The sequence below is a fragment of the Etheostoma spectabile genome, chromosome 5 (assembly GCF_008692095.1).
Source record: "Etheostoma spectabile isolate EspeVRDwgs_2016 chromosome 5, UIUC_Espe_1.0, whole genome shotgun sequence".
NCBI lineage: Eukaryota > Metazoa > Chordata > Actinopteri > Perciformes > Percidae > Etheostoma > Etheostoma spectabile.
Genome location: NC_045737.1, coordinates 17,309,394 through 17,325,971, shown reverse-complemented (window position 1 = coordinate 17,325,971; position 16,578 = coordinate 17,309,394). Strand labels below are relative to the sequence as shown.

At 39.9% G+C, this 16,578-nt stretch overlaps 2 protein-coding genes and 1 long non-coding RNA gene across 3 annotated transcripts in view; 2 read left to right on the top strand and 1 right to left on the bottom strand.

Annotated features, from left to right (window-relative positions):
* The first annotated feature begins 9 nt into the window (after window positions 1–9).
* LOC116690137 (uncharacterized) lies at window positions 10–2,328 on the top strand. Its single transcript, XR_004332177.1, has 2 exons — window positions 10–415; window positions 1,437–2,328. It is a non-coding gene; the product is annotated as an uncharacterized LOC116690137 (long non-coding RNA).
* Window positions 2,329–2,373: 45 nt separating this feature from the next.
* rnft2 (ring finger protein, transmembrane 2) lies at window positions 2,374–13,829 on the bottom strand. The gene is made up of 10 exons (XM_032516898.1): window positions 13,707–13,829; window positions 13,499–13,576; window positions 12,042–12,550; window positions 11,831–11,907; window positions 10,930–11,030; window positions 10,446–10,599; window positions 6,162–6,311; window positions 4,137–4,202; window positions 3,886–3,987; window positions 2,374–3,727 (listed from the first exon to the last, which is right to left on the bottom strand). Exons 2-10 carry the CDS (start codon window positions 13,543–13,545, stop codon window positions 3,593–3,595), a joined length of 1,341 nt encoding a protein of 446 aa, XP_032372789.1. The 5' UTR covers window positions 13,546–13,576; window positions 13,707–13,829; the 3' UTR covers window positions 2,374–3,592.
* Window positions 13,830–13,886: 57 nt separating this feature from the next.
* spring1 (SREBF pathway regulator in golgi 1) overlaps window positions 13,887–16,578 on the top strand; it is a 4,418-nt gene continuing 1,726 nt past the window's right edge. Inside the window, exons 1-4 of the mRNA XM_032516904.1 lie at window positions 13,887–14,645; window positions 15,689–15,845; window positions 15,963–16,114; window positions 16,409–16,522. Of these exons, the coding sequence (XP_032372795.1) occupies window positions 14,550–14,645; window positions 15,689–15,845; window positions 15,963–16,114; window positions 16,409–16,522 (519 nt within the window). The 5' untranslated portion in view covers window positions 13,887–14,549. The remainder of the gene's footprint in view (window positions 14,646–15,688; window positions 15,846–15,962; window positions 16,115–16,408; window positions 16,523–16,578) is intronic.

Sequence of the window (16,578 nt, the reverse complement as noted above, 5' to 3'; positions counted from 1 at the left end):
GGACGCAAACACCGTTAAGGTTTGATGAGAGAAGAAAAGGAGGGTCATATATGTTGAAGATATAAAGAGAGAAGACTGGTTGTTCTGTCTGAGAAAGATGTGCTGGCTGCCGATAGACCAGCCTTTGCTCCTGCCCGGTGACTCGACCTGCAGTGCCCGGCGACCCTCGCCGTGCTCGGTGGCTCAGCTGCTCGCGTCTCGCCTGCGGAGGATCGGAGACCAGCTGGAGAAAAGCTGGACGTCCAGGGAGACGGACAGCGGCTTCAGCTGCAGGGGCGGAGGGACGGGGGTGGTGACCGGGACGGGGACAGGTCACTTGAAGAGCTTCCTGCGCACTGCAATACATTTGACCGTGCTCGTGCTGGTCGTCGCGAGGCGACACCTGTAGGGCGCGAGGCGACAACACCAGCAACAGGTGCGTATCAACAGTCACCTGCGGATGTTGTGTGCATGGATAGCTGCGTGTAACCTATGTCGTGTTTTTCTTTAGCTAAACTATGACCTCCAACTGTAAAAATAAATAAATAGCTGAGGTATGAAAAAAAAAAGCTCCTATTTTGTTCTGTAAAAAAAGCTATATAGAAACATACATCCAAAAAGTGCTGTTAAAAATAGTTGTTTTAACTCCTGGCTGCATTAGGTAATTGAATAATAAACCATGTTAAAGTAAACTGCAGGCTAATTTGTGAGCCCTACAGATAACCTACATCAGACAAAAGGTTTCTCTTAGTCTCTACTTCAAGTTTCTTAGTCTTTCAGATCGATGAGTAAAATAGAATAAAATAAAAAATAAAAATTGCCTCATATCCTCTTCAAGGTTTGGAATGTTTTCACATCACAACACTGTTGTACAATTACAATTACACCCAATTTAACATAACGTGAACCTAAGTGTCTTATAAATTTAGCTATTTTGTTTTTACAATTTTACAATTATCAAGCATTTGGTAATGAATAGATTCATTCTCACAAAAACCCACATAGCCTAAACTTTTTTCAATGTTATGTTGAACAAAAAAGGGGCCTAACTATGCACATAAAGCGCAGGCAAACTAAGTTTTGAATTTGAATGACTTTGATTCACATTTAAGAAATGTTACATGAGGAATAGTACATGTTTTCAATTCAAGGTTGAGGGTTTTTTACATTAAATACCACTTCTTAATTTAGTTTGCTGGAGGCTATATTTTAAAATGTCCTGAATTTGTGTCTGCTTTTGAACAGCCAGGTTGATGTTGGGAAAATGTATAGAATGTTATAATCTGTCAGTTAGAATGAGTGAGGTAGATTCTAAATGCAAATTATTGAATAGCCTACATGGAAATAAAGAGGAATACAAAGTGGATGTGTTTGTTTACACCGTTATGAACTAATTTCAAAAACATTTATGTATGGATGTTTCATGCTAACAAGTGCATATATTATATCTCATGTAGATGGTGCCTTTAGGGTCATGCAGGAGGAACGGGCTCTCATCATTTGCACTAAAAAAAAGGGATGCAGGAGAGTTGGAGGATGCGGTCCAGCATGGAAGATTGGCAGCGAGTAAAAGACCGACAGAGGAGGAGGAGGAGGAGGAGGATTTAACTTTAAGTCTGACTGAACTCCATGTGTCATGAAGACTTTCTCAGGCTCGTTGTGGATGCACTGAGTTTCATATCGAGCTCACACAGTGAACCCCAGCAGCCCTGCAGTCAGCCAGTTGCATGTCCTATCCCTGCGTGACTTTCTGATTCAGTCATCCCAGTTATGAAACGGTGATGTAATCCTCCCCTGGTAGAGTGGAGGGAAAAGCTTACTAATAGGACTCCTTCGAATATTCACCTCCCACAAAGTGAGAGCATGACAAAGGGGTTAGACTGATTAGGCCTTTTAATTGTTTGTATTTAAGGCTACAATTAGTGCTGCAATCCTGAAACATGCACTGAAATAGACCTGTTTATAAGCTTCATAATGCACTCCACTTTTATTTACATAAGCTATACTGTAAGTGTAAGCTTGTAAATAATGAGAGGATAAATGGTTTTATAGATGTTTTCTAAAGTGTTTAGGTGATGTTTACACATTCTCCTGTGCTTTAGCGTTATCTGTCGGGGGCAGTGTTACGTGACTTTTCGTCATAAACAAGATACAGGACCTGTGGATCAGAAGCTATGCTGTTAATGCTGTTTGTGATTTCCAGAAATAAGCTTTCTCTGATATAGCAAGTGTAATGTGAGCAGAATTACTGAAAATGTCTTTTTTATAAAGTGTACGTGTTATTTATACAAATTAAATATTTCATATGGATTTTTAGTAGTTATCTTAATAAAATCTCTTTCATCTCAATCTCATTCAGTCATTGCAATTAGACAAGAAATACACTTGACACAGTGAGCTAAAGTGCTTTAATTTAAAACGGAGAACCTCTGCACCGCAGTGCATTCTGCATTAAAGTCAGTGTCTATTATGCAACCCGAGAATGACTATTCTAAAGGAAATGATTCATACAAACAATATTCATAAGGAATAACACTGAAATAAAAGTTTGGAACAACATAAAAAAATTAACAGACATGAGCTCCCTCACAATGAATATGCAAATGGGAATTTGGAAATCTAAAAAAGGTTAGGGGCGGCTGTTGCTCAGTGGTAGAGCGGTTGCCTGCCAATCGGAAGGTTGGTGGTTTGATCCCTGCCCCTGCAGTCATTGTCGAAGTGTCCTTGGGCAAGACACTGAACCCCGAGTTGCCCCCGGTGCTGCGCATCGGAGTGTGAATGTGTGTGAGTGTTTATCTGATGAGCAGGTGGCACCTTGTACGGCAGCCCCGGCCACAGTGTATGAATGTGTGTGAATGGTGAATGTTTCCTGTAGATGTAAAAGCGCTTTGAGCAGTTGTTAAGACTGGAAAAGCGCTATATAAATACAGCACATTTACATTTATGAATATGGTGCCTTGCTGGCACACACCTCCTTGTGTTCATTACGCAATACCTAATAAATCGGTTGCTTACAAAGAACTAACTGTACATACAAACCTACTGATTTTGTACTTACTATCATTCCAAGACATCATGTTGTGTTCAAAGGGTAAAGATCACATTTTTAAATGAATATTGCAAAACTTGACGAGTAATATAATAGGGCAAGTTATATAGACAGCAAACAGATGAGATGACAAAATCTTTGAGTATACCAAAAATGACTAAATTTACAACAAAGAGTGTGAATGCTGTGACAATTTATATTACCACCACAATAAATCAAAATTTTGTTAGAAGTTAGATTCTTCTATCATGTGTTTAGAGTAAACAGGGACTAAGTCTATATGTACACAAACAGGATTTTTGCCATAACAATATGACTATAGTCCAATTCGAAAACTGACAAAAGACCAAGCTTTATGTTTCTTTTAAGTCATCCCATGTTGCTAAATGGTAAATGTGATTTTAGCCTCCCTACGTAATGTGTGGTACTTCAACTGCTTTATCCTGATTTAAATAAAATACTGCACTAATATAAACAGCAAAAGATGACCCACCATCACCATTTTCTAACTCGCGTTACAGCACAATCACATCTTGCTGGGTACATGTGATGGGTTGCCATAACTCAGTAGATCTGGAAGTGAGCTGAGGTGGTGCCGTCCTTCCAGCATCGCAGGGTCTCGATGACAGTGGAGCGACACAGCGGACATGTTCTCTCCCGGTCGAACCATAAACACAGGCACTCCTCGCAGAACACGTGCTGCAGAGGAACATAAAGCTCCCATCAGTGATGCTGGCTGTGGTTACAGGCGGTAAACCACTACTTTTCAGCAGAGTTTCTCTTCAAGTTTGTGTCTGTTACTTTTAATTCACTTCGATTTTTTAACCTCCTTTTAACAAGTGTATTGAGTCCTTTACCTGACAGAGAAGGGCAATGGGGTCTCTGAAATCAGCCTGACAAATAGCACAGACATCACCCGCCTCGCTGCACTGCTGATTGCCTGCCCTTATTCCATAATTCTGGATGAGACACAAACAGAGAGTGAAATTTAAAAAGGATTACACTCTTTTCTTCTAGATTTCTTCTGAAATCTTAATACAAAGATGCCAAGTTGAACATAGCTGTGTGTGTGTTTACTGAAATGTGAAAAGAATCCAATCAGTCTGACCTGAGAGCTGCAGAGCATGACCAAGGCCTTGCGTATGGCAGACACACGTCCACAGATATCAAATGACTGCAAAATACAGACAAAGGACAGTTTTCTTTAATAACGAAAATTGCAAATGCCCACAGGCCTTCATATTTTTTCTGACTTTCTTTTACACTTTACCTTATGTTTTCAGTTAAGCACTGGATACTTACTGATGATTTGGCGAGATGAGAATGTTAAGGGGTCACCAAAGCGATTACAATTGATCGGGAGGGGAACATAAAGCCAATATATGTCGAAAGAAATCTATCCACGTGGCCGGCTTGGCTCACTTTATAGAGCAGACGCACATATACATAGAGGTTTATTCCTCCGACACATGTTTTATACATATGGACAGTATATGTATAAAATTTCTGGACCAAAGTGGTGAACCATTCCAAGCTATCGTCAGACTGACAGACCAACCGACTGATATCGAAGTACCAAGTGCTACGTCACTAGCACTGCTAATGCAAAACGTTCATGTGACGTCCAAAACAGCAACAAGTTTTCTCTAAAGAAACTCACCGATGTAGCATTTCTCATGACATTGCTTTTATTTAAAACTAGAAGGGCATTCAGAGGGTGCAGACCTCCGCCAAGGCAATGCCCTGTCTCACAATGTTAACAAAAGTGAAAAACACTTTGTGTGTCTTCCCCGTGATTTGGATCTGTTCGGAAAAAAAAGAAGAAAAAAAAAAGAAAATCGGGCCTGTAGTTTTTCCCGTAATCCTGCTGACAAACAAGGAAACAAATACATAACATCCTTTGCAGTGGCAATAAAGTCATCACAAAGTGATCAATGCTCTGAGCAGTTTTTACTGCCTACGCATGCTTAGTTTCTCCCTCTTGGGAACTTTATCTTACTGTTATCCCATGTGACACAAACAGCATGACAACAGGGAATCAACCACTGATGGACATCAAGCATTTTAGCACACCCAAAAATGGACACACTGCTGATATGGCCTGATCTTTGAAAATACCAGACTGCCCCACCCCAGCAGACACAGACAGGAAACTGTCCACCCAATTCAGCTCATCACAACTATAACCCGCTGAATCACTGGTGTATTATAAATATCTTGCACTATAAATGTCCGCACACACTACAGAACATATGACAGTGACAACCTTTGCTGTGTCAGGGTTAAGTTAAGTTAAGTTAAGGGTCTGTGGGTCTGGTGGCAGGTAACAATTCAAATTTAAAATAGAATAGAATATAATGCAGTAAGGGGGTTTTCACATCCAACTTCACTTGACCACAAAGTCCAGTTCATTTGATTAGTATGAACAGGGCATAACGGTAACTTTTCTCAAGGAGCACATTTTGCTCCTAAATTGACATTTATTAAAGCGATTTATATAGCAAATTTGTACAATAATACAATAGTGTTATGAATACAAAATGTTATTAAGAGCCTAATGTTTTCTATTTTGAAACACTGATCAATAACTGTCAGTGATACAGTAGGCTAGTGTTAGGGACCGGCCCTGCAGTTCGGCATGCATGTGAACTGCAGCTACTGTAAATCCCAATTCTCTCATAAATAGCATCGCTTTGAGACTTGCTAAAATTTCCAGATAAAGATTTTAACCTGAGGGACCCACTGAGCTTTTGTCTGGCACCACAAACTTCAGTAAGCCTTTAGTAACAAGATCAGCATTATGTTGGTTATTCTATCCAACACTTTCCTTTTGTGGGGTGTAATAAACAAAGCAGGCTCGAGGAGAGTGCTAGTGGGGTTTTAGACTTTAGTAACAATTTTTTTATTTCAGGCACCTTCACTTGAGTTGAGCTCTGTTCTTCACAGGAGTTTTTCATCTATCTGTTGTCAGACACTTGTACGTCTTATTAATTCATTCTTATGCAGTAATTAGGTTTTGTGTGGTCTAAATTTGCACTAATAGTGAGTGCTTTTGTTGAACAGTGGCATCTGAAATCTAAAAAAAAAGAATGTACAAGAACACTAATAATCTTGACCACCGGGCACTGATTACCTTGCAGAGGCTGTAGATGATGATGAGTGTGGCTCCCAGGAAGTAACTGTTGGAGGGGTCCTCTCCCATGATGTACTTGTACCACAGCTGGATCGGCACCAGGGCCCGAAACAGCTGGCTCAGCTCCTCGATCAGCAGGTAGAACTTACCCTGGACAAAGACACACAATTAGAAACTGCATTAGCAGCGGAGGCCCCTCTAGATGATTCTATGAAACTTAGTGTCTACATGCAGTTTGCATGGACTGTCAATGTGCCAACTGAATGTTTTGGTTTTTAGACAAACCATGGAAAAACAATGGGACCTTAGCAGTCTTAACTAAGTTTTAATGAAATTAAAAAATACTAAATTAAGACCATGTGTATTCTTTCTTTGATCTGCTCACTAACTGTTGCAAAAAGAAGAAAGTGCTCAACAGCTTCGGGGCACTCTTCTATCTAGTCAAGAGCAGTGCAGTATTAAAAGCTTAAAACAGCATGCCTCCAGCCCAAACATGGCTGCTGTCCAAAGATCCGCAGTTTCACAGCAGTACAGGCAATTTCCCCACACTGCAAGGGAAACTGGCAGCCACTCTTTCCACCTGCTACTCAGTGCCCACATTAAACCCAGCCCTATGGGGGCTTGCTAGCTGCCTTTAAACTGTCCCCTTTCCTAAATAATCCCAGACAAAAAATTCTTCTGACTGCTAAAAAGTGCATTAAGTGAATTGGGGACAGTTAAAAAACGTGGTGACCAAAATGAAGGCAAACTTGATTCCCCGATGGCCCCCGTGGCATCCCAGCTTGCAAAATGACTTCCTGGTTGTTTGCTGACAAAGATTGATGACTGTGGGTAAAGAGCCACGAGCAGCCAGGTTGGTAGGGGAGGAAGGCCTCTGCTAGTGGCTAATTCATCTTCCTTATTGTCCCCTCCGCCTGGTATCCCACAGTGCCCATCACGCCCACGTAAAAACTGTCAAATCTAAAGTTTGGACACAAGCCAAGGAGTTTGAGTAAGCTCCACTGCAGGCCTTGTTTGAGTTGTTTTTTTGCTTATTTGGTTTCATTTCTTTGTCTGATCTCGTTATCCAGTCCATAACTGCACAAAGAAACCGACACATAAATCCATAACTTTACATTCTTATCTGTAACACTGTTATTGTTATCAAATTTGTATTGATTTACATTGGGGTAAGTGGGTGGGGTTTAAATTGGGTCTTTAATTGTTGTGACTACAAATTTATCAACGCAACTGGGGGGGGGGGCTGTACTATCATGTCCATATCTTTTTTTGGACTTTCTTCTAAAGGTATCCTGTGAATTTCTGTTGTAAACGAACAAAAGTTAAATTTACCGTTTCTCATCAAACACATAAATATTTCTGCATATTCTGCATTTCCTTCCTCATAAAACATTTGTAATGCAGAATCTTTTAAATGGCTTAAATCATGCATTGTGTCCATAAATGTTTGCTTGCCAGCATTCTTTTTCTTTTTCCTTTGGTAACACACTGATTGTTGCTGCTTTACTGCTACCAACTATTGATCGGTGGAACCAACAGCAGGATGTAAATCGCGACGTCTGCCTGGTTGTGCACGCTAAAATCAAAACCGGGACCCACTCTTAAGAGTATTGCACCATGGCGCTGCTAGTTGTCACAAACTCCACAGGGTAGTAAGAATGGCACCCATTCTGTCTTTACCCTTTAACCCACCCTGCACCAAATTCTTCTTATACTTATTTCAAAGAAACCATTTAATTTTCATTATGTGCTATATATTTATTTGACATTTGACTTTAATTATACTATCAATGAATTCAGCGGGTTATCAAGCAAAATTGCCACATATTCTCTGGTTCCATCTTTTCTTTTTCTTTTTATATAAAGGAATATAAGTTAATGATTGATGAGTTGATATATTTGGGTTTTGCAATGTTGGTCAAATAAAAGAGTCCCCTTGGTCTTTTAAGACAATTTAGAAACAATTAATTTAATGAATCAAAAAATGTCAAAGACAAAAATACAATCAATCAGCTATTTAAATAATAATTACTTGTAGTCCTATTCATGCTCCTATTGAACAGCTGCAGAAAGTCCCCAGTATTAAATCTACCCAGAGGCCAACAGAACAGGCACGTGGAGCGGCACCAACAGGGCAAAAAGTAAACCCCAGTTTGATTGTTACAACCACCAAATTTAGGAACTACTGCATTTGTCAAAAGACTCAGAGGCACTCTTGCACAACAAGGAAAATACTTACACACTGAGGAAACATACATACAATGAACATGATTCATACACAAGCAGTGGATATGAGCCCTCAAAGCTTTTAAAACAAAGCCGTCATGGAACTTTTGTATGTGTGCCTGCTATCACTTGTGTAGACTTGCGCTGACTGTGGTGATTATGTAGGATCATTAGTGTATCTGCAGTTGGATGCAGTAAGGCATTATGTGACTTCATGGAGTTCATAGTAGATGGGACTGTTTGGGCCTCTGTTTTGGCCTCTACAGTAAAAAACAATGATAATGCAAACATGTCTCATCAAAGTTATCAAATAAATGTTTGTATAGTATATGTTCTGTGTGTGTGTGTGTGTGTGTGTGTGTGTGTGTGTGTGTGTAGGTAATGGTCAAGCTCCAGGGAGGGATGACCTCACCCGTGCAACCCCCTCGAGGGCAAATGAGCTCAGATGTTGGCTGCTGTGGTTTCCGATAGGCCTGTAGGTCTGTTTATCAGTGGAAAATGTAATCCTAATACTTTATAACCCCCTCCTCCTTCCCCCATCTAGCTCAAAAACACACACCAGGAATATGCTGCACCTGTAAGGACATTGAAGTATATCTGTGCGTGTGTGTGTGTGTGTTTGCCGTCATATTCTGTTGCCTCAGGCCAGACTAACCACGCACACAGACACCAACATTGCATAAGCTCACCTAAGGAGTACCATTTAAAACCTAATGAATACAAAACAGTTTCACACTGTGACCCTTTAGCACTTTCTTCACTCGGTGGAGTATTTCATCATAGTTGAGCAGATTTTCTTTTTTTTAAATTATCTACCAAAGTTTCACTACTTTGTCGGTTAACTTCCTATAACTTAATCACTGTCTATACCATGTTATGGATAAGCATGATCATGGCAGTTTATCAGAACCTTAAACTCAGATTAAATGTAAGCGTGTCACACAAGACTTTCCTGATCTAAAAGCTCGGCAATGTGTTTAAAAGGACACCCTTGTATGCTCTTATAGTGTTATGGCTTTTACCGCAAGGCAGTTGAAAGAAGTTGAAGAGTTAGCCTACGGTCACATGAAATTAAATAATTTAGGTTAGATAGCTTTCAAACTAAGGTTAAAGGTTAGTCTTAATCTTCATTTGGGTTTTTTTGTTTGTCAGCTGATCAAATGTATAAAAGGTTTGACATAAACTGGTTGGGGGGAAAAGCTGCAAACCTTTATGTCAGTTTTGGCAAAATGTCAAATGCACATAATTAGGGCTGCATTTAACAATTACTTTCATTATGAATTAAGAGGATTATAATTTAAATGGTTCAATTGTTACCTTTGAAATGTCTATAAAATGGCAGAAAATACTTTAATACTAATCACACTTTCACGGAGCACAAGGGGATGTCTTGTCTGGCTGTTATAATCTCCAAAATTCTGTTTAAAGTATTCAAAACCAAAGGAAAGCTGCAAATCCCCAAATTAGTTTTCCATTTTTTCTTGATGATATAAAATCAATTACAAGAAAATAGACTAATTTATTAATCATTTCTGCACCACACATAATCGAGGAAAAGAGTCTATTACAATGCTATTATGACTGCATGTTGAGATTGTTGGATGTATGGTTATATGGTTGTTATAATGTAGAGACATAGTGTAAACTTTAATTGTGTCTAGACATGGGCCGGTTACCGAGATATACCGAGATATATAAGATAAACCGAGGTTTTGAAAACGTCAGGGTTTAAAAAACACTGAAGTTTTTTGTCATACCGTTCCTAAGCTATGACATGTTTTTTTATGATTCTTCAAGGACAGTTTAGTTTAGAAATCCCTCCCCCTACCAGTGTGCAGTGTGTTTAATAATACAATAAATTGTGTTCAATGGAAAAAAGCAGTTGTTTTTTACCCAGAAAATCTGTCATTGCAATTCTGTAATACCATGAAACCGTGACATTTTTACTAAAGGTTATCTAACCGTCACAATCTAATGCCCACACATGACTAATTGTGTCCCATGAGAAAGTTGGCAAAATTAACTAATGATAAGAAATAATAAAAATGGGTTGCTTACCCTGGATTTGAAGGCCAGGAGAATCTTGGGCAAAAAGAGGACAAAGCATTTCAGGCTGATGGTGAAGTACTTGAGGACAAAGTCAGTGATGCCCACTGCCCAGATCAGATCAAAGAAGTCAAAGCTGTTGAGGTTGGGCTTGGCAAATATGAGGCTAGAAGAAAAGGAAACAACATCTAGATGAGATGTTGTAGGGAGGCCTGGTGACCACTCGGGATGGTAGAATGAAAGGCAACAAAAAATGGAAAATGCTTAAAATAATATGAGAAATGCTCTGGAAACAAAATAAAATAAACAGAAAATACTCACAGGACAAGACCAGACAAGAACAGGAACGCTCCCTAAAGGAAATACGATTCTAAATAAAATGTCTCACACAGCACAAGATGAAAGGAAAAACCTAATTGTATAAATCAAACCCAAAACGTAAGATGGCAGGCAAGGAATCAAACAGCTACCGTAAAAATACCTGCTTGTACAATACCTGTTGTGCAGCTCCTCATGACTAAACGAATAGTAGATATAAACAATATTTCCTGCAAGGAACATGATGATCCACAGAGCAACAAATACAGAACGTTCCGCCTGGTAACAAAAAAGAGACACACAGAACTATTTTAGCAACATTACAATCAATTTCTTTACATCTTAAATTGTAATTTAACTCAATATTTTGCAATAATGTGATAAATAAAATCAGTATATTTATCTGGTGCATAATTAGTCTTTCTGACTGTGAGCTTGTGTGTATGTGCCCTCATCGCTTTGTTAGGGGTGCTCAGGGGCATTTCATATTTTTAATAATACAGAACATATTTGGTTGCATTTTCATTACAGATTATTTTGAGTGTCCAACATACACCGTCCAGCAGCTTTAAATAATCAAGAATGTATTAATCCGTATGAATAAAGTATTTCTGATTCTGATTTCTGAAAACAGTCCCCAACAAATGCCTGATTTATACTCCAGTTTCAGTACCATTTCATTAAAACTACAATACCCAGCTGTTTAATGAAATTACTTAGCCTTAGTAAAGTAAACTATACTTGTGACCAATTGTTTTTTACAAATTCCATGTTCAGTAAGAAATAATGGCTTTCAGATTGGCAGACACAGACAGTATAGGGAAGTATTAAAGTATTGAGAGGTGGACAAACACATGGTTGGTTGTGGTCTTTTCATTGGCTTTCTTCACAGTGAGAAAAATATAAAATGAAAACACCCTTTTTCTTTAATACATTTTGTATATGCATGTGTGAAAAGCTTAGCCTGAATTTAACCTAAGACTAAGTGTGTATCAGTATGACCATTGGTTTGAGATAATATTGGATATTACATGTCTCTACACAGCAGTTATTTTACTGTACGTGTCTTTTTGTTTTACCCGTAATGAGACTTGGTGCCTAAACGTGGAATTGGCATAGGTGAATGTGCTGGCCATGCCCACACACACAGAAATACCTGCAGGAGAGAGGGGAAACATCATCACTAAACTACACCTTATGCAGCTAATGATTCATTACTGTAAGTAGTGTAATAATAGTGTAAAATAGTAGGCACTGATAGCAGCACTATTACTTCACAAGCTGGTGTACCTAGCTTATGCTGGAAGCAGACTTTAGCCAGCAGAATGAGGATAAAGGGGAAGCCTCTCTGCAGCCATGTGACTACTGCCTTTAACTCAGACAGGGCTGGGGCCGGGGTAGACGGGTCCTCCTGGGCCTCTTCCCTGGAGCTGTGCCTCTCTGAGCCAGCTGCCGTGGTGGCCTGCTGGAGCAGAGAGGAGGTCCTGTGCTGCAAAGGCTGGTGGTGGAAGTGGTGGTGATGGTGGTGCGGGGGTGGCCGAGGAAGAAAAGGTCCACCCTCCGTACGGTGGGGGCCCCCTTCTTCTCTGGATGATGCAGTCATTTGGATAAAAACTTCAGGGGGAGAGCCCAGGACTAAGCCAGCTGCCTGGAATTGGGCAGAGGAGACAGAACCGGAGGGGACACCTACCAGGCCAGAGAAGATCTGCTGGGGTGAAGCGGGGGAGTCAGGCTTCAGGCAGTCAAACACGCCACCCTCATCGAGGCTGCTCTCGGATCCCAGAGTTTGGCTTCGGCTCCTAAGTGGGGAAAAAAGTGTGGAGGCAATAAAAATCATTAGCCTGGAAGGATGGCTATGTTATTTTTCATGTCCTATTTAATTTACTCTTTTAATGTCATATTTTGCTGATATGCCATGTAAAAGGATCTGTGAATGTTACATTATGTCTCTGTATGGGTAAAAATACTCAAATGATCCAAGTGCAGTATGAGCCACATATGTTGTGTGATAAGGCCTGGTCCATTTCATCCCAAATGTGTTTGAGTGGATTGAGGTCAAGGCTCTGTCATGTTCTTCCACACCAAACTGGGAAAAATATGTTTTTATAGATCTGGTTTCATGTTAAATAAGATGGTATCTTTTCCTAACTAAATGCAAACCTAATCTTCAAAAGGTATTTCTGAGACCCTATAGGTGTCTTTTCTCTGCCACAATTACACTGTATATACATATAATTCAATATTTACACAGACGACATTACATCCTACTATTCTTCTTTGTTGGAACTGTACTTTAAGTTTGTCTGTGGAAATATTGCAATTTATAATTGGCTTTACCCCAGGCAAAAATAAGATTTTTGCAGGAAGACGGTAGACATCTGTAGGATCACAACAAGACCTATTATGATACAACTCACTGCAGTGTAACAGGTTAAATATGTTTGTGGTTTTGTGACCAGAGTTAGGGGGTACTAAGGTCCCAAGTGGGACTGGGCCTTCCCCAAAATGTTGCCACAAAGTAGGTAGCATACCAAAATATTAATGCAAGCTGTAAATTTATGATTTATTAACCAAAACAAAGAGGACCAAAGAGGACTTGCCAAAACCATAAAAAACAAACCCCAGGCTGTATGCATGTGGACAGGGGGTTCCCATACATTTGGCTATATGTGTGTGAAGATAACACACACACACACACACACACACACACACAAAGGGCTTATGCTGCTTCTGAGAACTCTTCCCACCTTTCAGAGGGCATGCCATCCGTGTTGCTGCTGTGTCTCCTCTGCATGGCACACCACTCATCACCACATGGTCCAGCCCTGCAAATGCAAATCAACAGTGTGTCTGACTGAAAGAAAGGACGGCTTACAGCTTACATCTTTAGTCCTTCTGCTTTGTGTGTGTTTCAGTCGTTGACAGTAAGGTGAAAAACAATGTTAACGACTTTACCTGAATAAGTTCAGTGAATTGCCCCTCAGTTCTTGGCATATTTAGTATTAGGTTAGCTAGGTTGATGGGTGGATGCTGCTGCAAAAGATGCTCCGACGGTCCAGCTCGAAAGACTTCCTGTATGACGTCAACGAGGTGACCTTCTACCAATCAGCGTCCTCCTTCCCACCACACCATATCCGTGTGTTGGAAATTTGTTTTGCTGATGGTGGATGTCAGATTTCGCTGGAAAAACATCACAGTTGCTGCTTGTTAGACGTAATGTTGGACATTACAAGGACCGTTTTCTTCAAATGAAACGAAACTGAGTCACTAGACTGTGTCATAGCGTATTATAGTTTTTAATCATCAGTACTGTCTAGCTAGCTTACGATATCTAAGACAGAAAGCTAACGCTAACGACAGCTAGCCAGCAGGCTAACAAAGCAGGCGTTTATGATGAAACATCGTTAACTAGCTTTACGTTTCGTGCCCACCAGTTAACGTTTAACTGTTTGTGCTATGTCAGAGCATAATTCACACTGGCAGCAATTGTTCATTTAGCGTAATTGTGTTACAAAGTTAAACCTGCAACATGGGTTAGCTGAGTTAAAATCGTACTCAATTGGTTGGTAACGTTAACGTTATTTGTGTTATTTATCACATCTGCTGTCCGATAAAAGCTAGCTAGCTAACGTCAGTTTACAGAGACAGTTAGCTTTACAGTTTTGAGCCTGTCTTTATCGCGTAGGCACACATCGTTACATATTCGTGACAAATACGTCAGTCAGGGAATTGATACCCCTGGAGGTTTGATGTTTTGGACTGTAACTGTCACCGGCATCTCCACAAGAAAGCCATGTTATGATGGTGCTACGGCGGTTACTGAGAAAGCGCTGGGTGCTGGGAGTAGTCTTCGGACTGTCTCTCATCTATTTTCTCACCAGCACGCTTAAACAGGTACAGAAACTCACACTACACTAAAGCTAATGGTAGTATATTCTGCTCCAGGGATGGGGTGTCTGGATAAGATCCTTGGTATACGATTAGATTTTTTTTTTTTTTTAAATTGGGAAACCTTTTTATTTATGAAATCACAAGATGGGGGTTTCTGTTTTTGGCTCTGAGAAATCAAGGTGCCCCTGCACATTGGTGCAAATATCCAGTAAACCCAATGTTGCCCAAATCAGTCCTGCTCCAGCTAATACACGAGATGCCTTCAAAGAAATTAGTGTTACAGAGTTAAGTTACTTGTTTTGTCTGATTAATAATCCAAAGAGATTTAGTTTACTATCACAGATGAGAACAACATCTAAGAACAGTGAATCGTCTGCATGTTTGCTTAAAAGATTACTTATAAAGATGAATGGATTATATTGCGGAAACATTTCATCTCCATACAGTATATCTACAATTGGCTTAGCTCAATCTGATTGAAGTCAGAGATTTTCAACTTTTACAATACTAACGGTCTTGTATGGCTGCTTTATTCAGACAACGTATACAATGTGAGAGCTTTGTCTTTTGTTCAATGAAAAAATGGGTCATAGAGAAAAACATTTTTATTAATGAGACATCAAAACAAGTTTAATGTCAGCACTATTGTAAAATCGGAAAAATCCAGCCCTAATGTTTGTGTTATGTGATGTGTTGGTTTGTGTAATTCGGTCTCAACTCTGTAAAATGTTGATGAAATATATTAGTATACAATGTATTTGCTGCATGACTGTGTAACTCACACTATGCAGTTATTTTAAAAATTATACTTGGATTATCTTTTTAAAAAGGCCTGACCAGGGACTGGGGTTGCAAATAAGCCTATTGACCAGAAACCTTTCATGTAACACATCTACACATATTGTTATGGCCTAGACTGTAATAATTATGTATGTAATAATGTCTTTGAGAAATAAACTAATAAATAAAAATTGTATGAACCTATTCTGAACTTTGTTGAGTTGTTCTTCGATGATATTTCATGACTTTCTATGTGAATTTTGCAGGAGGAGCGGACCATGCGGGACCGCACACTCTTAGAGGTCAGAGATTCAGACCATCGCATCCCATGGAAAGTCCGCTTCAACCTGGGCAACAGCAGCCGACAGATCACGCAGTGCAGAAACTCCATCCAGGGAAAGACCCTTCTCACAGACGAACTTGGTATGTAATGCAGCCATTACTCACCACCATACAGTGATGATACCACAACAGCTCTGTGAGAGTGTTTTTTTTTGTGTGTGCCTCTAATCAATGCTTATCTGTGTTAATGTTTTACAGGATATGTCTGTGAGAGAAATGACTTGTTGGTTAACGGCTGCTGTAACATCAATGCCCCCAACTCCAGGCAGTACATTTGTAAAAGCTGCCTGGCCAACGGCTGCTGTAGCATCTATGAGTATTGCGTGTCTTGCTGCCTTCAGCCTGATAAGGTAATCTTCCACATCAAGGTCGCTCAGGGGATTGGGTTAATACTGTCATCTAAAAAGGCTCACTGTCCACATGTTGCATCATGCTAGACTGCTGCATGCATACATTTTAAATAGTTGATCCTGAAATGCAAGAATTCAGATACTAAATCCCCAAAGTTGAACATTGATTTTGCATTTTGCATTTTAAACATAGCAGGGGACCAAGAGGGGTGGAAGGAACAGGTTGAACAGATTGAAATCGGTACCTATGTGTTGTACACCCTCTCACTCTCTTATCTGTGTACTCTGCTTTAGCAACTTCTCCTTGAGCGCTTCCTGAACCGTGCAGCTGAAGGTTTCCAGAATCTCTTCACTGCTGTGGAGGATCATTTTGAGCTGTGCCTGGCCAAGTGTAGGACGTCTTCACAAGTATGTTATGAAATAAACAAAAATTAAAATGTTCCATCTCTGATGGACCACAATCC